Source organism: Equus asinus, chromosome 1 (genome assembly GCF_041296235.1).
Source record: "Equus asinus isolate D_3611 breed Donkey chromosome 1, EquAss-T2T_v2, whole genome shotgun sequence".
NCBI lineage: Eukaryota > Metazoa > Chordata > Mammalia > Perissodactyla > Equidae > Equus > Equus asinus.
In genome coordinates, this window is record NC_091790.1 from 178,540,446 (window position 1) to 178,566,853 (window position 26,408).

The window sequence follows — 26,408 nt, forward strand, 5'->3', positions numbered from 1 at the left end:
CACCTGCTAATACTATCACCTTGAGGGTTAGGATTTCAACATATGAATTTTGGGGAGACAAACATTCAGTTCATAACAAGTAGGGAGCAGGAGAAGACAGGGAGTGCCCTCATACATGATGCAGATCTGATGCCTATGGAAGAAAAAGAAGGAAGGAGGATTGGACTTACAGCAAAGGTCCAAGAAAGGTTCAACCAGGCTGATGGGAGTCCTCAAGCTAAAGTCACCTGCTAGCACAGTCCCACAACTCAGGGGAATGGGCCTGCCTTACCACCCCATCTGTGCCCTGTCATTGGCCAGGAGAAGCCCACAGAAAACACAACCTCATAGTGAAGGTAGAATCACAGGGACAGCAGCTGGGCTATCAATCATGCTCCAGAGCAGGAGACCTGAGGGGTGCCTTCTCCTGGTCACCTCAGCATGTAAACCAAACTTACAGCTATGATTCAGTGAGCATTTTCTGTGTAAACTAGAGCATTTTTCATACCTTAATACTCACAATCATGTACTAGGGTACTATTCTCTCTATATCAAAGACAAGGAAACTGAGGCACAAGTAATTTGTCCATGATCAAACTAATAAGTGTCAAAACTGTAATCTGAATCTAGAAGTCCTTACTACCTCAAAAATTTGAGTGAAAAAGCAGTCTTTTTTTCTATTAAAAATTAAGTTAAACACTCTGTAAAGACTCACTGAAACCAAGTTGGTAAAATATTATTGTCACATTAAATGTAATTAACACAACTGAAAAGATGGGAGAAAAATCTTGAAAATCTAGGAAGATTCTCCAGCCATCCACTCAATGATGGCATGTGCCAGACATTCTGATATTTTTATCAGACAAAATTGATAAAAATTCCCTGTTTTCATGGAACTTATAGAGAGAGAGGGTAGGGGTGGATAATGAATATGGCATACAGCATATCAGGAGGTGATCAGCGCAACAGAGAAAAAGAAAAGGAAAGCAGAAATTTGTGACTAAGCAGCAGGAAGGGGCAATTTTAAACAGGCAGAGTAGTTGAAGCTTCACTGAATGGACAGTTGAGCAAAGGTGAAGGAAGGGAGGGAGGGACACCTGGAGGAAGAACACTCAAGGTTCAGGGAACAGAAAGAACAAAGGGCCAGAGGTAGGAACATGCCAGCATGTTCCATCAACAGCAAGGAGGTGAGTTTACCTAAAGCAGAAAGACTACTGGGGAGTAGCTCCTGCAGATGAGGGCAGAGATAAAGGGGGCAGATCACGTAGGACCTTGCAGGCCACTGTAGACTTCCCCCTTCACTGGGAGAGTGGGGGAACCCACTGGAGGTCTTGAACAGAGAAGCAATCTGACTTTTGTTATAAAGGAAACACTGACTGCTCACAAAGAACAGATTAGAGCTAGGGTTGGTAAGGATGGAAGCAAGAAAACAAGTTTAGAAGGCTACTGCAGAATCCTGCATGTAGACTGCTTTGCAATCTCCACTCTAAAAAGCCCAACAAGAAATTAAAGAAACCCCACAAATTAAGTTCCAAAATTAAAGAATCTAAAATGGAAATGATGGAAAGCACATGAGAGATGTGCCTTATGCTAGAAAAATAATGCGTGACTACAGTCATTAGAATGATACTTAAGGAAAAGGCCTTGGTCTGTGGGCCAGTCTTTTGCCTGTTTGCTCTCCCATCTAGTATCCTGCTTCTCTATCACATGACTGCACCTCAAACATCAGTGCTCAGGCTTCCTTGACAGCTGGCTACTAGTGTCTTAGGCTGATGAAAGACTAGCAGGAGACCTGACATCATGAGGAGGGGAAAGGTCAGGGTATTTTTCCCTCTACTTCCTCTAGTTCAGGTGGCGTCTCCAGCAGTACCCACATCTCCATCTTTCCAGCTCCCCATGGGCAGCCCCCTCCATTGTTCCAGTTACTACTGAGTGGCCCTGGATCCCAGGTTCTGCTCTCACCAGGCGGCTCCTCTGCTACAGTTCAGCTCCCATCAGGCAGCTCTCCTTCCTGCCTCTGATAACACCAACTCCTCCCTTTGTCCCAAGGGATGGTAGCTGCTTCCCATAGCTGTTAACCTCTGCATTGCATAAAAGATTCACATTTTCTCTTTTGGCTTTTCCAATACATTTGTAATTAGTTCCCTAAATTAAATTCCCTTTATTAAACCACTTCATGATAGTTGTTTTTCTGACTAGGTCCTAATATACTCCTACATCAAAAGATACACAAATAAATGTACATTTATATATTGCATTCAATTAAAATCTGGAAGATACACATATGTCATTCTGTATGATCCACACTATCGATATCAAATCCCTCCCAGGGGAATCAGGTTGGAGGGGTGGTAGGGGAGATAGGAGATGAAAACAGGGAGGCAGGAGAAAAAAGAGGGGGGAGGTAGGAGAAGAGGTGGAGAGGCATGTACTGCGTGCCACGGCTTCAGTGCTTTGCACACATTCTCTTATCTGAAGCCCAAGGCAGAAGTCCCAGGAGGCTCCTCGTGGCATATAACTCTGGTAGAAAACTCCATCCCCGTCCTGGGGAGTCTGCTGCCATCAGCCAACACAACAAGGCTCCAGGCACTCCATGGGCAATGTCCTAGGAGCTGCTAGAAACGAGGGTCTGGCTTTCACCTGTGCTGTACTCACAGCATATCATGATTAATAAGTCAGAGCAGAGGAAGTATATGCACAGAAAAGTCAATAGAGAAACTTGAGCCATTAAGGTGTCAAAACAAAGATACCATCCGCGATGCTACAGAACATCACCAAATAAGCCACTCCACATCACGCTATTTAAGCTGTTCCGGAACAAGGAGTGCTGCACACATGCAAGCACTGAGGGACCTCCATGAGCAACCTCGGGGCTAACACATCATTACAGATAAACAATATGCAGCAACAATGACAGAAAATTTAGCTTCAAGTACAGGCAGAGAGCAATAAGTCCTATAGAAAAACACTTAAGGTTACATTGTGCTGCATAAGTATTGGGTATAAACAGAATGCTGAATTGACCCCAGGGAAGACAAGTAGCCTCACTGATCAGAAAACATGAGTTCCAGCACTACAGCTATTAATCATCACTTAGTTTAATCCAAAAAGGAATCATGTCCTTGAAAATCACAGTATAAATGCACATCACTATATTTGTGTAAGACCTAAAAAAATTGTTAGTGTTTACTGACTTGTTATATATGAAAATACAACCCATACAAATATAACCTGTAAAAGCCTTGAATTACTTAAAAGCCTTTCTCCCTGGAGAGGAAGTAGTTTGTGGTGGAAGCTGAAAGCTTTTTAAATGTGACTTTGATCCCCATCTGTTGTAGTCAGGCCGGGAGAAGAAGAATGATGGGAAAACAAGCACGATCCTAGAGAAAGGGGTTGCTAATTTCCTGGAGGGATCATTTCCTTAGCATTATTAGTATATTCTGCCCAGAAGCTAGCTCTTCCTGCAACTCCATGGAGAGGGAGACAGGAAGGGAGCAATCATTGAAGTGAGAGTTACTACACACACATTATTTAGTCCTAACAGCAGTCCATTCCCCCAGATACAAAAAGGTATATACAGAGAGAGAGGGGTTGAAAAATATGGTTATTGTCATATCTGATAAACTGCAGACTGGAATTCAAATTCCCAACACGGATAAATAGGACTTTCCTATTCACACTATAAACAATCCCAAGAGAATTCTGAGGGAATAAAATGGCAAATTGGACCACAGTGATAGGATGTCATGGGGAGTTGGCCTTGTGACTGTAAGGTGCAGGGTGTGGTCCTGATACAAAGTGACATGAGGCCTAACAAATGGAATTTAGCAAACAAAAGGAGCCACAAAAAAGAAAAACCTAGAAATGGGAATTTGAAGTCCTCTAGATATGAGACTCAATCTGAAGTAAATGTAGACTGCCTCTGTATCTTTCAATCCCCAACAACTTCTGAGAGATGGACACTATTTTCCACTGCATGACAGTCTCTTATTATCTGCTCCCTTGTTGACATACTGTCAGTGGCTGAACTCCCATGCTAAATCCCTTCTCGGCTTTCCTCTAGTACAGAGACTGGTAAGAAAAGACTAACATCCCAGCCTTCTTTATAGCCATGGTTCGCCAATAAGACACAGAAAGAAGTCGAGGTGGGGAGGGGTGCTTCTTTCCAGAGTAAAGTCTCTCCATGATAGAGTCCATGGCTCCTTCTGCCTGGATCATCAATACCTCACCTGCAGGTAGCTGCAACCATGACGGCAAAAGCCTCATGTTAGGGATGGAAGACTAGGAAAACAGGAGGCAGCTGCTTTATGACAGCATCTCTGAGCCCTCACCCCAGCCTGTGTTCTTGCGAAGTGATAAAGCCCAATGGTTGAAGCTGCTATCAGACAGGCTTTCTGTTGAGAGCCAACACAATCCTCACTGGAATATCCCCAAATCCTTTTTTCCTGTGTTTCACATCTTGGTAACGGTATCCCCGCCCTACAACTGGCACCAGCAAGATCCTAAGAATAATCTCTAGACCCTCTTCATTCGCGTCAGTCCCTGAGTGCTTCTCATTGTTTCTTAAACATCCTACAGCCCTTCTCTTGCTCCTCTAGCTGGGCTACCATCTCATCCATCTTTCATTCCCCACTTTCATTCATGCTCTCCTTCCCTAGGATATTAAAATGCCACCAAACTGCCAATCGTCTTAGAAACACAAACCTCTACTTATGGGCTTTTCAGACACACCAACATGAATTCTTGGCTCCCAGCCTGCCTCCCAAGAGCCTTCACAATAATGGGGCCCAAACGTGGGTAAAAACCTCGTGAAAAAGAGCATTGTAACTAACCTCAAAAAAAAAAAGTAAAACAAGATATCATGTGTTAATCATATATCCAAAGATGTCTAACAAACTCTTTATGGAGCACAGTAAGCACTATATAACTTCATTAAAAAATAAAAGAAACCAACTTTCCCAAGACATCTTTAACATCATATTCAAGGTTATTAGCAAGGCTGCAGCAAGATGGGTATTCTTACAAACTATTTATATGTCTGCGTATGTATTTCTATCTCGATAGCTTTGTTCAAGAAGTACTCAACATGTATCACGTGTCTCAATTGTGCCCTTTGACTTGATATTCCAAGTCTAGAAATACTGTGAAATCCACCCCTTACCCCTATGAGATATACTTAGATGACCATCATGGCATAAAGTGTTATATAAAAATGAGGAAAGAGTATACAATCATTTAAAAAGTGTCAGGAAGAGTTTTTTTTAATAGGAAAATATTCAGGGTATAACAGGGAAAAAAAGCAAGACACAAATGTGTTTACAGCATGATCAATGAGGGAAAAGAGGCACGGAAACAACGATGAGGATGAACTGCTCAGCTCTCTCTGCTGTTGCCGCTGGTCAGACCATAGGTATTTCTCCCCTGATTTCTCTGTATGCTTCTGGACTTGACCACAAGCACGTATGTCTACATTCAGGAAAAATACATAGTTCTGGAGATTTACGAGAACAAAAAAAAGATAGTAAAAACCAAAAAAGAGGAATTCAGGTTGGAGTATCTACCAAGTGATAACAACTTTCCACAGCAGATTCACTGTTGCTTTGGGGAAGGGAATGGGAAGCCCTGAGGACAGGGGTCCCAAGGGCAGGCACTTGGAGTCAAGATCAATAACCTCTCCAGCAGTTTGACAGACTCTATCACAGTTTATGAGAATTCAGAATTCCAATTATGAGGTCCTGGTATTTTAAGTTTTGTATTCCAACAGTTTCCCCATGCAATCCTAACTCCCTCCCTTTATAAAGCCACTGTTGAAGATCATAAAAAGAAGCAGTCACCTTGTGTCAGGCTCTAACTGTATGTAGTAACGCTTTCGAGGGTACATGATTTGTCTTGCAATATATCCACGTTCTCCTGTCTTCAGTGAAATCTAATAAAACAATTTATTTTTTTCGAGGAAGATTAGCCCTGAGTTAACTACTGCCAATCCTCCTCTTCTTGCTGAGGAAGACTGGCCCTGAGCTAACATCCGTGCCCATCTTCCTCTACTTTATACGTGGGACGCCTACCACAGCATGGCTTGCCAAGTGGTGCCATGTCCACCCCCAGGATCCAAACCAGCGAAGCCGCAGCCGCCAAGAATCGGAACATGTGAACTTAACCGCTGCGCCACCAGGCCGGCCCCTAATAAAACAATTTTAAATAAGAGCTCTTATATGAGAAACAAAGTACTTATTTTGCAAGGAAAAAGACCACACTTTGGGAAGAACCTGAAGATCCAAGGGTTTGGAGGCACAGAGATGTGAATTAGAATTCAAACTATCATTTACAAACTGAAGGACCTTAGGCAGATTGCTTACATTCTCTGAGCAAATACAGAAATAGAAATAAAATGAGCTCAAACTGCTAAGACTTAAAAATGTCATTTAATGCTACTCATTTCTTTTAAAAGTCATTTTGTGTTTTATCCCTTGCTTTTTAACCTTTGTGTCCTGAAGGACATCTCAGAACTTGGTAAACATTAACATTTCTGGCACTTTATGTATAGTTGACATTTTAGGCTATACATTTTTGTGAAGATATTGAGACTATTTTCCTGTGAGGTCTCTAAACAGCAATATGTAATTCTAAAATTAACAAAAACATTGGGGGCCTAGTGAGGTCCCTGGTAAGAAAAATCCCAAGTAAAAAAATGCAGTATTTAAGCAAATATGCTGAAGAGAGCTGTCTTTGAGGAGAATAAAAGAAGTTGCTTCATAAAAAGTTAAAATGTTCTCATTGTCACACACTTGGCTCCTGGGGGTACAAAAAAAAAAAAAAAAAACCAGATGGTACTACCTACCGAAACCATTACATATTGATATGGTCAGGGAGCAGGGCCTGAGGGCCATGCACTATAAAAAGAATAACTTCTGCCAAAAAGCTACCAATGGAATTCAGATCTCTCCCGGACCCCAGCACCTCTCTCACAAGTTGTTTTTCAGAACATATTCCTGATTCCCCTCACTACTCCCTTCCTTATGGGTCTGCTCCTAAAACTGCTAAAAATATTCAATTTAACTGGGTTTTGGTTAATTGAAAGTTTATACTATTTTACATTAAAGAAAAATATCCCAGAAGACTCAAAATTTTATAAATGATTGACTGAACAAGGCACTCATATATATATATGTAGAAAAGAGTTGGATAACTAAATGAGAATCTTTTAAGTTTTATTCTTATCTTAGCTAATGTTTAGAATAACCGGTTAATGCCTATAAGCAAAAACATGATGCCAAATGAGCAAGTTTCTCTCGAAATTCCATTCTCCAGCCAGATGTTTATCTATCATATCAAGATTATTTTAGAATCTATGGGCCTTATTCTAGTTAACAACTCCATTAATATGCGGAGGAGACAAAGAAAACTAATAGGTCATATAGAAAATTAAAACACAGGAAAAATATGGACTATTTTAATTATATTCAACATAAATATCCTATTATAATGTCCTTGATTCTCCTAAGCAAACTTTATATTACTCTGAACCTACAGTAAAGCCAACAGGCAGGTGAAGAGAAAAGACATTTGTTAATGTCTATCAACCTGAAGAGTGATCTGAAAATTTATCCAAATAGAATGTTCTGAGATTTATAAGTGTGCTAATAAAGACAGTAGGATAATTTCAAGGAGTTATCTCACCATAAAGAAAAGAAAACACCATCCTTTACTGCCCAGCCTCCTCTATTCCAAATAAGTGAATTTCCAAGAGTTGAAAGATATGCCCCTATAGCCAGATGGAATGTAACCAAGCATCTAGCACAACAAATTCTTTTATAACCTTTTGGAACCCCCTAAAGATACAGATAAGAAAATTAAGAGCATAAGAGAAATTAAAAAGCAAATCATTTAAAAATGAAACTAGGGGCCGGCCCAGTGACATAGTGGTTAAGTTCGCACACTCCACTTCAGTGGGCCCTGGGGTTTGCAGGTTCGGGTCCTGGGCACAGACCTATACACTGCTCATCAAGCCATGTTGTGGTGACATCCCACACACAAAATAGAGGAGGACTGGCCCAGATGTTAGCTCAGGGGACAATCTTCCTCACTAAAAAAAAAAAAACCAAAGAAATGAAACTAGACTTTAAATTTTTCATTAGCAACAATGGAAGCTAGAAGATAGTGGAATACCACCTTAAGTTCTGAGGGAGAATGATTTCAACCCAGTCTTCTATGCCCAGCCAATTTCTCCATCAAAATAAAGAACATTTCAGACCTGCATGGATTCAGAAAATTCATCACACACTCCTTCTTGCAAAGGTACATGTGAAAAGGTTCAAAGAAAATGAGGGAACAGGAAAACAGTGTCTCCAACCCAAAAGATTTATGAAAAGAGAAGCACAACTCTCCGCCTGTCCAAACCCCAGGGTGGATTAGAGTAAGCCAGAAGGCAACAGGAGGGACATATCTGGGGGAGAAAGGTACAAATAGAGAAATTGAGGCTATCCTTTGGAATAGTGATTCTCAAACCCAGTCAGACACGACCTCCCATGTGCTGGATGCTCCCCTTTGCCCTCTGATCCATTTTCTCCTATTGTCTACCCTGCCCTGAGCGGCTAATGGACCACAACAGCCAAGCATCTTTGCTCCTCAGCTTCTCTTTGGGTTTCTCCTTTGGTGAAGTACCAGCATGAAATCAGAGGGAGGAACTAGAAAGACGAGAGAGACTGACTCCCTTGGCACCCTTCCTGCCATGCAGAGTTTGGCAGGAACAGGATTCTTCACCTGGTAACCAGAGCCTCCATCAGACAGCCTTTCTCCCATGGCTTAACTTCCTGCCCAGCTCAGGTCACAGCTCCCTCCTTCTGCCCACAGAGGCCTAGAGGTAGTAAGAGCGTCCCGCTTTAGCCAAATCTTGAATGCTTCACCATCCCTCACTGTTTCCCTTAAACCCACCTGACCCTCTGTAACTGGTAAATCGCCCGTAGGGGTGTGACAGCTATTTCCTACTGGGCCCTAACTGATAAAAACCCCCCGTTAATTTTAAAAGAAAACAAAACTAAGCCTTTTGCTACACAGAATTGAAATTTATAGCTAGGCTATATTACCTGCACGTTTTCAAAAATATAAATTAATACTCTAACTGGAATAGAAATAAACTAACTGAAATAACATGTATCTTAGTAAACAAATGCTTAGGCATAGCGGTTCCAGAAGATAAAAACAAGATGCATTCTCACACTTATATAACCAAGAAGTCTGAATTTAAAGGCAATATTTAACTGAATGTTGTCAACACTTCTTTATTTTTGACATTTTGAAATAAGGGCTAAATAGTTTTTGTATATATCTATGAAATCAAGGAGAATGTGACAAGTGAAATTGAAGGTTGACACAAGCATCCTGTACTGGTAACAAACATCACAAGCGTCACTGCTGTTGGTGACATTATTTTTAAAACGGGCAGCAATTCTCAGGAAAGTTCCCAACAAAGTTTAATCTTCCCTCAATTTACCCAGGAGTCATATTTCTAGAAAAATAATCGCTACATATTAAACCCTTGCAAAAGATACTTTGCATTTTATAAGCAGTTATGCTCGAGGCTCAAATAATTACAAACCAGCTTTACCTAGGTAACTGTCCAAGAGGACACTCAAATGTCATAGACAACTCATCGTGCATTTCAGGACTTCTAGAATGCCTAGACTCCCCCCCCCCGCCCCCCCACTAAATACCAGTAGCAATCCTCCAATCACTGAGAAAATAAAAAACACCCCACAAATTTAAATGTCTGCTAGAGGGTATTACTATCCTCATTGAGAACCACTGGTCTATCATATGCAACAACTTAAGGAAGCAATGAAGGAAAACAAGATGGGTAGAGAAGAAAAAATAAGACTCCAAGAAAAATATAAAGTTTTATAAGAAATGCAACCAAGCATACTATGAGGTTTTGCAATGAAAAAATAGATAATCTTGATAACGTAAACTCCATTTAGTAGTTTTCAATTTCTAGAATCAACTACTCAACAACATGCAGAGATCTTAACACAAAATAAATCAGCAACCTTGGGAGGGTATTTTCCCTCAGAGTAAAAAGTCTGGATACAGGTGCTGCTGGCAACGGTTTCAGAATCAAGTGTGTCTGACCCAGTACCTCTGAAATTCCTGCAGTATTTTCCTCACGGTCACAAGATGATTGTCTCCTGTCTCATACACCAAAACTTAGGTCACATGGCCACCCATAGCTGGAAGGGAAGCTAGGGCTGGAAACATAGCAAGAAAGGAGGAGGGCAAATGACTATCAAGCAATTAACACGAATAGCAGGAAGAGTAAAGCTATAAGGTCTATAGTGGAAGGACCGAGAAATAAAGGGGTGAGTATATTAAATTACAAAGCTGATTGTAGGCAGACTACACATATAACAGAGACCTATTATAACTAAAATCATATCTGTTAACTTTAAAAAGTTAGCATAAACATGACAGTTCATTTCTCTCTCAGAAATCTGAGCTGGTTCTTAGCTCTCCTCTGCAAAGCTATCAGAGCCCGAGGTTCCTTCAAATGTGTTGCTCTGCTACCCTCAATAAGTAGCAACCGACTCCTCATCCAAAGGGCTGCTCTAACTATTGCCACACTGACACTGATATTCCAGGCCGTGAGAAGAAGAAAGGGCCCAGGGAGGACACCGTCCTCCCCTTTCAGAGAATAGCTCATAGGTCTGCACACATCACTTCCACTCATACCCCACTAGCATGAACTTAGTCTTTTGGCTATATCTAGCTACACGAGAAGCTGGAACAAGTGTCAGACCCTGATGTTCCCCAGTCAGCAACAATCTGTAACTATCTGGGACAAAAATTTGTATGCTACATACTTGGGCCTATCTTGGCAAGATTCACGCTCTGCTCTCCCCAGAGAAATCTCAGCTGTCTCAGGCCTATCTGCCTGAATCCTGTGAAAGCAAAGACAATGCCTGAGCAATTCCTCATGCAAACGGATGGTGTCATGGGACTCGGTCCTGTTCTCATGAGGGAGAAAAAAAGTTGGCATCCCCCAGGGCTGTGTAGTCTTGACCCACATTCTCTGTGGACATACTCACTCCCGTGGAGGGGGAGAGCAAGATGAGAAATACAGTCTTCAGCCAGGCAACCAAGTGCCCAAATAAGAAGTCTATTGCTTGTAAGAAGAGAAAACTTACGGGAATCAACTAGCAGAAACCACCTTCCAAGCAGAAGAAAGGGGAGCCAGATGCTTGTGTGTGCGAGCTAAACCTCCCCACCCTGCCCCCTCTACAGGAAGTAATGGCTCAAGTCTGAGAAGGCCGAAGTTGAAAGTGGTGCAGGCATCTTACTTCAGTTTATGAAGCATTTGCAATAATAAAAACAACAGTGAAGAGTGAAAAGCATTCCCACTGGGAATGGGGAGAAGTGGGACAGGAGACTCTTGCTTTTTATTCTAAGTTCTGCAAGGCTTGGATTTCTAACCATAAGACTGGCTATTATTTTAATAAAATAGCTTAAATACATTTCACAGGTTATAATCTCAAAATAATCCTATTTTACCATATTGTTCATTATAACATATTTATGAACTTAGTGAAGTCATGTTGAATAAATACTATCTATGACCTCCATTCCATCTTAGACGACATCTCCATTCAAACCTGAACCATTGCCACAACCAGTCTTCCTGTTTCCACTCTTGCCCCTACAGTCTATTCTCAAGGCTGCACAACTTTAAGGGGGTGCCTTAAATTTCATGTAAATAGTGTTCCTGGCCTTGTGCAATGTAGTGGCACTGTCTATTTTCAGATCAAAGAGATCTTTTTAGAAGCTTAATCAGATCACTTCTTGAACCTGCTTAAATACGTCAATAGCTTCCCATCACACTTAAATTCTGATCTCACCACGGCCTAAGGAACTTACATATGCTAGCCCACACCTACCTCTCTAGACATCACTTCCCACTTCCCTTTTTCCCACTCCACCCAGCCACCCTAGACCACTTTGCTGTTCTTCATGAGAAAAGCTCATCTTATTCCACCTCGCGGCTCTCTGTACTTGCTGTTAACGTCATCTGTGATGTTCTTCCTCCTCCCCCATCCTCAAGCGGCTCGGTCCTTCACTCAATTCATATTCTGCCCCACCATTACCTGCTCCTCAGAGAGGCTCTCTTTGACTACCCTACCTGAAAGAGCTGCTGATGCCAAACCCCCTCCCATAGTCACTATCTCCCCTTTAATATGCATGCATCTGTTGATTATCCATCTCCTCTACTGGAATATACGCTTTGTGAGCCCTTGTCTTGTCCACCCCATACTTCCAGTGCCTAAGACAGTGCCTAGCCTACAATATCTGTTCAAACATTGCCTCAGTATTTGCTGACTAAATGAAATATGCTTTGTAGAGTGACAGTTTTCTTTTCCGAATGAAAATCATGAGAAAATAAAGCTGTGTTAGATGCTTTTCAGAAATTTTACACAGTCTTCAACAGCATCTTGCTGTGGCAAGCGTGAGTCATTTTACAGATGAGGAGATGGCAATTTAGAGCGGACAAAGAAGGGCAGAACCCTACTCTCCAGCAGAGGGGGTTCCTCCAAACAGAACACTGAACGTGGAAAAGCTCAACAAAGAGGAAGGGGGCAATGCAGAAGGGGACAGACATTATCACTGAGCTAAAAACAATACCACAAACAATCTGGTTTCACCCCTTTTGATTTATGTGTGCCAGAACTTATGGATAAGTTCTGAGTTTCATCATTTCATAGTTGAAATGAAGAACAGCTAAATTTAATAAGTACCCAATTAACGTCAAAGATTTGCTCTCTGAGGCATACTTCGTGGTCTCTGTACCACATCTGAAATCTCTGCTTATCATTAGTAATTTTTACTTCACTTTTATAAAACAAAAGCGTAACAAATACATACACACTTGTATAGTTTCCCCCACAAAACGGTCCATACAAAGAGCAGCTCTGCCAAAGCTTAACTGTGGGGCGGCAAAGCCACCATGTAAGAACTCAAGCTGTTCAGATGTTGTAAGAAAGACTGAATTCAGCATACGAAATGCAGCTTAGAAATATTAACATATGAAAAAGTCAGTTGTGAGATTGAACCTGAGTTACGAGGGTCACCAAGGTTGGGGTCATCTCCATATTGCTAAATCCAATTAACATTTTCAATCCCCATCTTACTCGACCTCTCTCAAGCTGCACTTGACATCGTTTTCTACTTCCTTCTATTCAACAGTTCTTCCCCTAGTTTCTGTGACACAGACCATCCTAGCTTTCTTCTTATGTATCGGGCTGTTCCTTCTCCATTTCCTTTGCCGGCTCAGCCTTCTCTCCTGTCTTTTAAATCCTGAAGTTCTTTAAGACCAAGTCATTAAAACCTTCTCTTTCCTGGACTCTCCTTCCTCCAGCCACATCATTCAAGCCCATGGCTTCAGTTACAATCCACACGACAATTCTCAAATTTACCTCTTGTACCCGAATCTCTCCCGAGCTCCAAAAAATTGTCCTTTGATCTCTACTTATTTGAAGGACCACAAATTCAACATCTCGCCTATTAAATTTCAGCTTCTTATGGCAACATCTGTGTTGGATTAAATTGTATATCTCTATGCCACTTCTTTTAACTACTTATGAGGAAATAAAAAGGAAAGGAAAAATAAAGTCCAAAGCCTAGGATTCTAGGACATGGTGATAAAACTATAGAAATTCTTAGGGGATTATACACTTGAATCACATAACTTTAGTTTTTCATAGTTATTTGGACATTTTGGCTTCTCCCTCTGTCATTTTAGGTATATTGTTCTAATATGTAAAAGTAGAGTGGTCCTAATTGAAGCAGGGATGGGAGAACAAGAAAGTGCTTTATCTCAACCTCCCTACTTATCGCTGCTCAAGAATATACGCGATGCCTCTGGTAAAGAAAACCAGAGCTTCACAAATGTAGTCTAGAGTTATTGTGTTATATTTCAGAATTGTTCCTTATGACATTCAGCATTTTGTAAGCACTTTCTGGTTAAAGCAGTACCTTGAGTTTTAGATATGTTCCTAGAGAACCAAATTAAAATAAGATTCTCATCTCTTTAAATAAGATTTGGAATATATTTCCCTAAATTTGTTAAAGAAGTAAGAATACCAGTTCATGGCAGCAGAATTTAATTTTTCCACCTTCCAATAAAAAATAATCAAGCAGATCCATAAAAATATTTTAAAAGGAAATGACAATGTATACTAAATATAGAGTCAAAACCCACTTTTAAGAGGCTGTATCTTCACTTTTCTTCAGGGATTATGAAGTTAGTGGACATTCCTCTTGCAACACGTGCTCTGCTCTGACCAATGAATCAAAACAGTAAGAACAACCATGAGAAAGGCAATGGAAGACTGATGTCACGTCACTACCTGTCCCTGGCTCCAGGACGGGAGAGCTGAAATGCCATATAGCAAAGACAAAACAAAAAGCAAAGGAAACACTGGAAAAAAATGGAAAACAATGATTAAACATCATATTGGTGGTGAGTAATAAAACGTTTCAAACTCTTATAAAAGCAAAGACCAGGCAAAAATTATTGCATTAAAAATAATTTTCAATAGAGAATAACCCAAAATATGTTTATACAGATGTGTGTACATATGTTTATACGTGTATATAAGTAACATGAGTGTAGGTGTGTATGTTTTATAGTGACCTGTCAATATCACTAAAAAATTCCCCCAAAAGGTAGTTTCAACATTAAAATTGGCCAAAGTAGAATCCTTGTCCAAAACACACATACTAAATGGATCAAAGGAATCCAAAGGATCACTTTTCACTGATTCTAAGTATATACATATAAATCTTTATACTATTAAGAATCTGGCATCAAAATTCATGAATACTCCTGGAAACGAAAAATAAATTAAAAATACATACAATTATAGTAAGATAATTTAGTCACTGATAAAGACAACAAATAGGAATAATTACTATAATAATGTAATTATTAGATAGCAAACTTTTAATCCTAAAATCACAATATACACTAATTTGTGATATAAACTTAATTACATACTACACTGAAAGAACAGTTCAGTGAACCACACTGTCGACATAATTAGAAATCTCACTGAAGCGAGAAAACTGCACTTGAGATTTTTAAATTACTCTTCTGATTAACTATGTAAATACTGGTTCAAGGGGAAAAAATCTGAAATTTTTATTTTTTGCAAAATAATCTTAAATTTCATAATCTAACAAATAGACTGATGCCAAATTGTATCTAGAGGTAAGTTTATAGCTTTGTATATTTTCTTGCTTTTTTTTTTTTTTTTTTAAAGATTGGTATCTGAGGGGCTGGCCCCGTGGCCCAGTGGTTAAGTTCGCGCACTCCGCTGCAGGCGGTCCAGTGTTTTGTTGGTTCGAATCCTGGGCGCGGACATGGCACTGCTCATCAGGCCACGCTGAGGCAGCATCCCACATGCCACAACTAGAAGGACCCACAATGAAGAATATATATAACTATGTACTGGAGGGGCTTTGGGGAGAAAAAGGAAAAAAAATCTTAAAAAAAAAAAAAAAGATTGGCACCTGAGCTAACAACTGTTGCCAGTCTTTTCTTTTTTTCCCCGTTTTTTTCTCCCCAAATCCCCCCCAGGACATTGTTGTATATTTTAATTGTGGGTCTTTCTAGTTGCGGCATGTGGACACCACCTCAGCATGGCCTGATGAGCGGTGCCATGTCCGCGCCCAGGATCCGACCCAGCAAAACCCTGGGCCACCGAAGCAAAGCGCGTGAACTTAACCACTTGGCCAAAGGCTGGCCCCTACATTTTCTTATTACAACAGAAAATAAATCACCCTAACTAAGAAGCTAGATGAAAGAACTACTTCCTTTTGTTTCCCCTTACCCAGCCCCCTTAAAAAACAAACCAACCAACCTTAAGGGAAACAGGAAATAAAATCAAAACAAACTATTGATTTATAAAACAATAGAATTTATAAAGTTAACATGTATATTTGTAAAAACAAGAGTATCTGGGATATCTAGTGAATTTTTTAAAGAAGATAAAATCTGAAATGACAATAGATTGAGAAAAGTGAGACTTACGTCCAACTCCATGTTAACATACCTGAAAATCTAGAAATAGCCAATTCCCCAAAATCATGCAATTATATTTGAATCTGGAATAAGGAGAAAAATCTAATAGGTCAAAGAAAGGGAAAAAATCTAAAACGGGTTCTGAATGTAGTTAATTCCATGAGTGAATTCTTTCAAAAGTCCAAGAATCAGACACTTTACATGCCAAAAACACTATTCTAGAGCACAGATCAAGTTAAAATGTTTCTAACACTACTATTCCTTAAAACCGAACCCATTTCAATGACAGCCCAACACAGAAAATGATAAATCTCTCTTATGAACACAGACGTAAAAACTAAAAATTAGAAGTGCAGGGAACCCAAAATTAAGGGTGTACAGAAAATGACCACAATCAAATAGGAATTATCCTGGAAATGCAAATATGTTTTAATAGGAACCTAATAATCTAATGTGACATCAGTAAAATAAAACAATCACTTCGATATGAAAAAGCAATTTAACAACATTCAAACATTCCTGATATTTTCTTAATGTAATAAAAACAGGATTATTTAAACAATAAAGAATATCTATTCTAAAATACCAACCAACAATATATTCACTGGTGGAATACCAAAAGCATTCCCAGTAAAACCTGCACTAAGGCAAGTTATTGGCAACAGGTACAAACACTGTTCTGGACATTCTTACAACATAATGACAAGTGAAATGGTTACTGGATAGAACCAGACAAAAGTCATCCCTATCAGATGATTCAGCCACCTACCTAGAAAATCTAGAAGGATGAGGTAATAGTTACTAAAACAATGAGTAATGTACGGTAGTATGATCAGTTATAACAAAAATTAAAGAGTTTTGCATTTACCCCATCATAATGAGAATAGAATAAGTTAACCCACCTTAATAACAAAAATTATACAATGCTTAAAAATAACCTTGATTATATGTGGACCGGCTCCATGGCTGAGTGGTTAAGTTTGCGTGCTCCGCTTCAGCGGCCCGGGGTTTCACTAGTTCAGATCCTGGGCACGGACATGGCACCACTCGTCAGGCCATGCTGAGGTGGCAAGCCACAGGCCACAACTAGAAGGACCCACAACTAAAAAATATGCAACTACGTACTGGGGGGATTTGGGGAGAAAAAGCAGAAGGAAAAAAAGACGACTGGCAACAGTTGTTAGCTCAGGTGCCAATCTTCAGAAAAAATAAACCTTGATTATAAATATAAGGAGTCTATATAATGAAAACTACAAAACATCACCAAGACAGAAGAGGCCTGACTAAATGAAGAGATATGCCACGTTCCTCAAGACTGAGTAAAAAAATATATATATATAGTTTCCCAAACAGGCTTAATTGACAAAAAATGACAGCATCTAATTTGGAGCACACGCATCTAGTAGGCACCTACTAACACTTTACATGCATCATCTTATGTAATCATAACAAGAATTCTAGGAGATCATTATTCTCATTTTACAAATGAAAAAGCCAGGGCCCAGAGAGATGAAATGGTTGCTCATACAACAAACACTAGAAAAGAATGAAGCCAGGCCTTCAGAAGCCAGAGAGTGATTTCCTAGCCAATATACTATACAGTTGCAATATTTTTAAGAAGGGGGGGATAACAGAGAATGATGAAAGGAATTTGACACAGAAATAGGAACTAATCCCATCATATACTAAAATATGATAAAATTATCTTAAAATTATATGGTAGTAGCAATACGAAAAAGAACTAGATTAATTGGAATTGGTAACCTAGAAACAGATGTAAAGAAAAACACACACATAATCTATATATAATTATTGACCGTTAGCCCATGAGAGGATTTCTACTTGTTTTATTCTCTACTATACTCTCAAAACAGTGGATAGTGTATTACTCACATAATAGGGGCTCAATAAATACTTGACCAATCAATGAAGAAAGAAAAACATGAACTAATGAAGAATATGAACAATTCGGCCTTACAGCTCACTAACAAAGGAAGAGCTTCAACATTAGGCTGCAAGAATTGCTTAGTTAATTGAGGGATGAAGTCAAGTCAACTCCTTGCTTCAAACTTTAATTCCAGATGAGAAACTGATTGGCCAAGAGCATAAATAAGGAAAAGATCAATCGAAGTGTCTCTTAAAAAAAAAAAAAAAAAAATGAAAGACTACAGAAACAGTCTCCACAAAGGAGCACTATCCTCAACATATTGCTAAAGGGTTCATGTTAATAAAACCAAAGTCTCAATAGAAAAATGGGAAAAGGATATCAGACCACATGCATATGCACATTCACCCTCACAAGCATTTAGAAAGAAGCAAATTAAATTATCTCAGATATCAGATTGGCAAAGATAGCCCTTAAATTGTTCATGCCCTTTGCCCCAGTAACATTTGCACTGTAAAAATTCATCACCAACTTGATGGTTATAAAATGAAAACACTCAAACCATGAGGTTTACAAAGTGACGTCACAGTTTCAAGAAGCGAAGCAGAACATCAGTGATGCTCTACAAAGTAGAGGGCTCCCAAAGGCAAACCAACCACTCAACCTATTATCGCAATTTGAGGAGAACAGAGACTTTTGAAACAGCAGAAAAATGTCAAAACTCTCTTAGGTAAGTTCTTGTTTAGTTTTAATTACTTCAGACAATTATTTGAGAATGACTTCTAAAGTTTATTTTTTGAAAAACGTATATGTATTACTACTGCATACAAGGAGGAAACATTCTGCCAATTAACGATCCTGTAAGATCTTTGTGAAATTTACTCTTCAGTTAGATATTACTCAGTGTCAACCCCAACTTTGAGACTTCATTGTATTCTCCCTCCCAGTTCATTCTGGAACGGAAAGCAACACTCAGGCTTACCTTCAGCATCCTATATTTTCTGTTGCTAATGTGATGATCTGTGGTTTTATAATAAATAAGTTATACAATTGCTAATGTTCAGATCCTGCGCACAGACCTACACCACTCATCAAGCCATGCTGTGGTAGTGACCCACATATAAAACCGAGGAAAGACTGGCACAGATGTTAGCTCAGGGCCAATCTCCCTCACCAAAAATAAAAAATAGTCACTGGCCTCTCACTGTATTGATTCACAAAAGCCTAGATTATTATTTAGATGTATTTTTTTGTTCCTTGCTTAGAGCATCCGTATAGCCTTTTCCTTAATATTGAATACTGGCTTAATTACTCTAATCTCACTCATTGCAAATCCTTTCACCTTACTTCAGTGAAAATAAGTCATTTCCCTGTAGCTTCCCTTTAAAACAGTGGTTCTCAGCCTTAGTTGTGCATTGGAATCACCTGGGAAGCTTTAAGACCAGAACCCCAAAGACTGATTTAATTAGTCTGAGGTACAACCTGGATAATGGAAGTTTTAAAAGCTCTCCAGGTGATTCTAATGTGCAGCTAAGGCTACGAATCACAGGATTTTTTAAGGAAAGGAAGTCATATTAAAATCAGTAGGTAACACAGTGGTCATAAAATGAAACGTTATGGATTTGGGACAATTCCATACTTTGATTCTTGAGTACTCTTAAAACTCTAGAAAAGGTGTTATTTGTTCCAACAATAACCCACTGTTTACAATCATTAGGTCTCTTCTAGCCTAAAAACTGAAATAGCAATAACACAGGACTATGCAACCCACCTCTTCCCAAAGAAAGGTCTAAGTTAATTTTAAATGCATATAAAGTAGCGCAATAATTCAAGAGGCCTGCCTCACTAAGAAATGACAACCGGTAGGACTTTCCATTCAGAATTCCCATACTTCATTACCCGGCAATTGGCTTTCCTAATTTCGTTTTGAAGGTCTTTAATGACCTTACAAACTGTGCTATTTATCTTGTGAGTGTACAAACAAAGGGAACTGTTTCCATTAAAAGAAAAAAAACTGAAGAGGGAAACCACACAATCACAATATTTTATTTCACTTTATAAGCAGTTATTCTATGTCAAAATTACAGCTGATTTCATTTTTGAAAGAAAGCAGCAAATGTCAATATCATTTAATCCATTTGAATTCTCATTAGCACAACTCATTCCACCAAATTAAGTGCTGTGGTCTCAGGACACCCTGTGGAGGATTAGATGAATCAGTTGAAGAAACAAGCATTTTTTTCTGAGATACGGTTGAAGACCAGTCTGAGGTTTTACTTTAATGTGTGGTTTCCAACTCACTCCCCACAGGGCAATGTGTTCCCTATTATTAAAAGCAGCAAACAGCATAGCCCATCCCTTCCATATTTGCGTTCTAAGGTACCAAAGCCCGAGGAACACAAAAGGATGGCTTTTTAGACTATCACCAGGTCTGCTGGAAACCTGCAAGCAAGAAAGCAAGGCACGCTGTGGGGCTTCTAACACTGCTTCCCTGGCTTGAAGTCATTAGCTCTACACCAACAGATATCACCATTTTTATGGCTTTCTTTAGAAGGGTGGGGTGAGTCCTAGAGGTCTCAAAGCAGATTAGGAACATTTTTTTCCAGGGAAGAGTAGAAGACTGACTTTGCCTGTTACCTTTTCTCCCTCCTACACCTAATTCTCTGAGACATGGACTAAATGTATCCAACAGATATTTACTACGTTCTTATACACCATGCACCGTGTTGAGAATACATCTGGCCACGGTTGTACCTTAGGCCCCAAAGGTGGGGCAGGGTGGCACTAAGTCACGATGACTCCTGGCACAAGATAAGTAATTCTCAGCCTTTGGGGATTTGTAGCTCATTTTTCATAAAAGTGGCGTTCCCTGAGCTTGAGGATGGCCTAAGCAGTCAGAAGACTTAAACAAAACACACAGAAAGGACTACCATTTCCAAAGAGAGATAAAAGTGGCCACTTTATTGTAGTATAACATTCAGATGGGAGAGTTGTAGGCAAGGGCCTGCTGTATATTATTTCACCCAATATTATTTCCCCACAATGCTCTCTTCCTGATCAATTTTACCTAAGGAGCTTAGTTCCTCACCATCTGCAATTTCCCAGTATCTGTATACTTTTTTTTTTTTATTTTTTAAGATTGGCACCTAACGTCTGTTGCCAATCTTTTTTTTTCTTCTCCCCAAAGCCCCCCCAGCACATAGTTGTACATTCTAGTTGTAGGTCTTTCTGGTTGTGCTCTGTGGGACGCCTCCTCAGCATGGCTTGATAAGTGGTGCCAGGTCTGTATCCAGGATCCAAACCAGCAAAACCCTGGGCCATGGAAGCGGAGCGCACAAACTTAACTACTCGGCCATGGGGCCAGCCCCTGTATACATTTTTGAAAGTTAGAATTATTGAGGAAAATTATGCAAAGTGGTGGGCTTATTATATAAAAACATTTAATAAGGCACAGCTTAGTGTGATTTCATTGGCAATGCATATAAACCCAAAGAACAGGGGTTTATGAATCACATGGAAAGTTATTAGGTACCATTTTAATTTTTTTAATTCCCTCTTCATTACATCTAGTTTTAAAAATTAATAGTTGGCTCCTTCACTATCTGACTTTTACTAAATAATAAAAACAAAAATAATGAACAGAGCAACCACCAACTAGAAACCTCTAGACTTCTGGCTAACCAAAACCTTTCGCATCTCAATTCACGCACACCTGAAATTATAAACTGAGATCTGCAGTCTGTAAACCCACATCGACGTGAGACAATGGACTTAACCTCTTCTCTGGGGCTCCTTAGGCTTGTCAGATTCCTCCTACCGTCTAAATACCAAAGACCCCTTTTACTACTTTCACCTCCAGGGTCTCAAAGTTTTCCAAAGCTTTGACAAATTGCCTTTATTAAGTAATAACTGGTTTGCTTCACCTGCGTCATTGCTTTTTCTAGTTTTGACACTGATCCCACCTTTAACCAATGATCTAGAAGCACCCAGAGTTTATTATTGCTGTTGCGGTTGTGATAGTGCAAAGCCAGTCCAGGTCCATGAGAAGAGGCTTCAGCACTACTCACAACTAAAGTCATGTGCCATTGGCTGTTTGTGACTTCCTATTAGGATCATGTGTGAACTCCTGGATGTGTTCACTTAGCTAGTGTGAACACCCGGTACAAAGGTTTGTCACAGTGTCTGGTCCACATATACCCCTAGAATTTTCCATAAAGCCAAAAGTAGTCAATTAGAGCACTTAACTGGCATAAACTGACAACTGTTATTCCTCTGAGGCAAATTTGTCCAGACAAAAGCAAAGACAGACATGTTTTAGTCAACTGAGTTTAATGCTACTAAGCTTTCTTAAGTAACTCACGGACACAATCCCTTACTAGCTTTTTGGCCATTTTAGCTAAGTGAAAAACAAACAAAAAACACCACAACTCAGCTCTGGTTCACAGAAACTCACCAGCCCTAATAGTGAGAGGGCTCTGACTGCCCGGCGAAGGCTCTGTTCTCTCTGTGATTAGTTCTCTTCATTTATAAAATAAGGACCCTTTCAGATCTCCATTTCTGAGTTTCTAAATTCTCAAAGTTGGGAGAAGTGAGTAAGCAGCAATATGCATTTCAATGACAATAATTTAACCTATTAAATCCTTTTACTGGATGTCTGAATACCTGAAGATAGAGAATAAAAATACACAATAGATAGGTGATTCTGCAATTATCCTGTTACTTCTTTTATATAACCCAACTGTGTAACTCAAGACTTACAGTTTGGCATTAATTACTGGCTTGTGCATCAAAATCACAAGAATATAGTTCAATTCCCATTTCATCTTGTCCTAGGAGGAAACCCGACTGCCAAGAATTGCTCCAGCTCCCTTTAGCAAGCTGTGGGGCCTTTTGAATAAGTATTTCCCTTATTCAAATTTGGGTTGTTATGGGGCCTCACCCTTACTACACAAAATTTACAAAAATTAATCTGACAGCACTCAGTGCTCTCAACATTTAGAAAATAGAGATTTACAAGCATTCCAAGTATTTCTGCACAGAACATATGCAGCATTTTGCTTTTTTGTAGCTTGGAATTATTTTAGGTAATGCCTGGATAAGATTTTAATAACTGTCTCCTCAGTAGTATTGTGAACGCACCTGTTTGCCAATTCAAATTTCTGGAGGAACAATCATTCTACTTAAACAGGAGTCATGATCTGCGCTACTTGAACAAGCCAGGGAGAGTTCGTTTCACTAACAAAATGCAACAAGTGTGCACACTACTTGTGAGTACTCTTTACAAAAGCATTTTCAAGAATGATATTCCAAACAGGAATAGTCTGTTAGTTTTGCCATACATTTTTATACTTTAATACTCTAAAAACAAGCTTAAATGCAACGTGAACGATAAAACTGGACACTGGATGGTATTCATAAACTTCTATGACCACATACACAACATATATGCCAAAAGTCCACTTACACTTAAGAATGACTACTGAAGTTGAAAGTCGCTTGACCTAGAGTTGAGAAGAGGCAATGGTTGACTGACTGCAACATAACTCGACACAAGCAGCGGACGGGAAAGTATAAAACTTACCTAGGAGTGGAATGGAAAACTCTGCAGGGCACTCAAAACTGACCTGAGGAATGGTGGCTTCAATCATGCCAGTTAGTTTGGGATTAGGAAACGCTACTGACATACTTGTTTCCTCCAAAATGAAGTGTCTGCCTACAAGATCCCAGCGTCTTTCCTAGCCCTAGCACTCTGACTCCGAATTACCTAGAGGGTTAGGTACTCGAAGGAGCTGCGTAATTACCCACCAGCTGTAGAGAATCATTCCACAAGCACGCCCAGGGAATGACTGATTCAAAACAGCTGCTTACTTTAGGCATATTTTAAGAGACTAGTAAATGGGAGTGGGAGGGTGGTGGAAAGACTGCATTTACTCTCAACTAGTTGTTTTTCAAAAGTCAATTCAAAAGCTCTCCAAATTTCTAAGAAATGCCTCATATGCTGAAGTTAATACTTCAGAAAACTAACAAACAACTGTGCTTCCAGGTATGCCTTTAGCAAATTACCATCTCTCTGGGTCTGCACATCTTGTCCCAAACTAAGAGGACTTACAGATTTCTACCGAAGCTTCTCGAGTCCACATTCTATTAAAGATTTCCTAGGCAGTTTCTATTGAAAACATTTACTCAATTATGGTAATTTGAGTCATTACTTTTGTCTCCTACAGAACATTAGACCCTTGAGGTCTTGTTTTAAAACTAAAGTGGGCAGACGTTACACCTGAAACAACTCCCTACCTCTTGGGGGCAAGAAGGAGCATTCATTGTGAAGTGGTTATACACCAATCCTTTATTTTTCATCAATAGTGTATTTCATTAGGCCTGCCTGGACCAGGAATTACTAATCCACAGCGACTCTACAAAGCTGCCTACCCTCTCTCTGTTAGGATCTGATGTCCTAATTACGCAGCAGTATAGGAAAGCTGTCTATTTAACTCTTCGCTGAGGAATAATTCTACCCCTTTGCCCTAGTGAGAACTCCTCTCAAGAGAAGAGTTCAAGATTCCACCTGTTTCGCCTAGCTACACACTCATTCAGACCCAGGGCAAAGCCAGTTCTAGCTGGGCCAGGTGAACAGGAGTGCACCACCGATGTTAGAAATTAAAGTTGACGGGAGTTGCATTCTAACCCGGCCAGAGCCGGGTGCCACCGCCGCACGGCCGGAGCTGTCGGGTCGGTCTGGGTCTCATGGATGCCAAGCCGACAGCTTCTGCCAACCGGGCAGGAGGAGATGCGCCCGCTGCAACCCGATACCCAGCGGGCTAAAGCACTGTCCTCCCAGAAAGACCAACAAAAACAGTGTCCTGCGTTGAGCAGAGGAAAGCGGACAGGCGCCCCAGAGCTCTCCCGGGAGAAAACCCCGGGGAGGAAGAAGTGGCGGCAGGAGGCGCCGGGTCCTGCACGCGACTCACCTTCTGCTGCCTCCGGGCCATGTCGGTGGGCTGCTTGGCGTTGAAGGGATACGCGATGCACCTCACCACGAAGACGTAGAGCTGCAGGCGGATCCTCCTCTCTTGCTCCTCGTCCAGCTGCCGTTCGGGCTCGTCTCGCCCCTCACTGAGCACCGAGGGGCTCGGGCTCACAGGTCTGGCCGCACCGCCGCCGCCCGCGCGCCCCGGCGCGTCCCGCCGCCCTTCCCGAGCCGGCGCCGCCGCCGCTCTCTGCGAGCCGCCTGCCGCCACCAGCACATCGCGGCTCTCCTCTTCCAGCCCCTCGTCCGACTCCTCTTCGCTGGAAGACGGGTCCAGCATGGTGCTCGGGGCGCCCCGCCGCTCGGCCCGCGACCACCAGGCGCCTCACCCCGGGCGGCTGCACCCGCAGGTCTGAGAGAGCCGCGCGCCCTGCAGCAGCGGCCGCAGAACGAAAGGGAAACTGGCCAGGGCTTTCCGGACACGTCGAGTTAGAGACTGGAGTGTTTCCTACCACAGGGCGAAAGGGGCGGGCAGGAGCGGGAGGAGGACCAGGAGCGGGGCGGGGGCGGGGGAGCCGCCGGGATTAAATAGGCGGAGTTAGCGTTGGGGGGAGCCCGAGCACCTCCTGAATTGCTCGGCCGGCCCGGGGCCCGCCAGCCCCGTGCTTCTGCAACGCCGGCCGGCAGGGGCGGCGCGGCTCGAGCGCCGGGCGCAGGTGGGGAACCTGTGGCTCCTACAACAAGCAACACGTGGAACAGAATGTGGAGGAGCGGGCGCGGGGCCGCGGAGTGCGCGTGCGCGAGCCGCCGCGCTGCCCCGGCCCAGGTGCCCTGGTGCCCTGGCGCGCCGTTTGCAAAGGCTGGGAGCAGCTGAGCGTAAAGGCTCTGTGCGCGCCCACCTGGGGTTTCTTGGACTGCGGTGACCCCGCCGCCCATCCTCTTTGCTCCCGCAAGCTTCCTTCCCTCAAGCAGGCGGACAGCGGGCGGGAGAGCGGCTCTCCCTCCCCCCAGGTGAGAGGAGCGTCCAAAACATCTCTCATACCCGAACCTGATTCCCAGGGTTCAACCCCAGCGCGGAAAAGTGAGGGCGGAGCCGTTCACTTCCAAATAACGTTGGGAAGGCACTTTGAAAAGTCTCGCTCTGTTCTGCTGCTGTTTGACTCTCGTGCTGAAGTCCAAATTATAAAAGTCAGAGGAACGCTCTTGAAAAGAAAAAAAAAAAACACGCGAGGCTTTCGTTTTAAACTGTTTTTATTCATGTAGACGCTGAGTAAAACATTTTATATTTGCGAAATGGCACTCTCATTCAGCTCACACATAGCTCAGTTATTTTCTGGGTTGGGATGCAGTCGACTCAAAACAGGTTTAGTGTAGACATTTATTCAGCAAATATTTGAGCGCACGCCCCGTGTCCAGCACTGTTAGCATTTGCACGAGCCTGCGGCGCACTGGGGCACACAACACTTCATCACTGTTGGTTCTGGCCTCAAGTGGGCGTCTCGTAGCTGCGC

The 26,408-nt window shown here is 41.3% G+C and overlaps 1 protein-coding gene across 10 annotated transcripts in view; it reads right to left on the bottom strand.

The window, feature by feature from the left end:
• CADPS2 (calcium dependent secretion activator 2) overlaps positions 1-25,420 on the bottom strand; it is a 496,507-nt gene extending 471,087 nt beyond the window's left edge. For all 10 annotated transcript variants that reach the window (XM_044759580.2, XM_044759476.2, XM_070512671.1 and 7 more), the window contains exon 1: positions 24,899-25,420. In XM_044759580.2, coding sequence (XP_044615515.1) covers positions 24,899-25,237 — 339 coding nt within the window. In that variant the 5' untranslated portion in view covers positions 25,238-25,420. The remainder of the gene's footprint in view (positions 1-24,898) is intronic.
• Between the last annotated feature and the right edge of the window lie 988 nt (positions 25,421-26,408).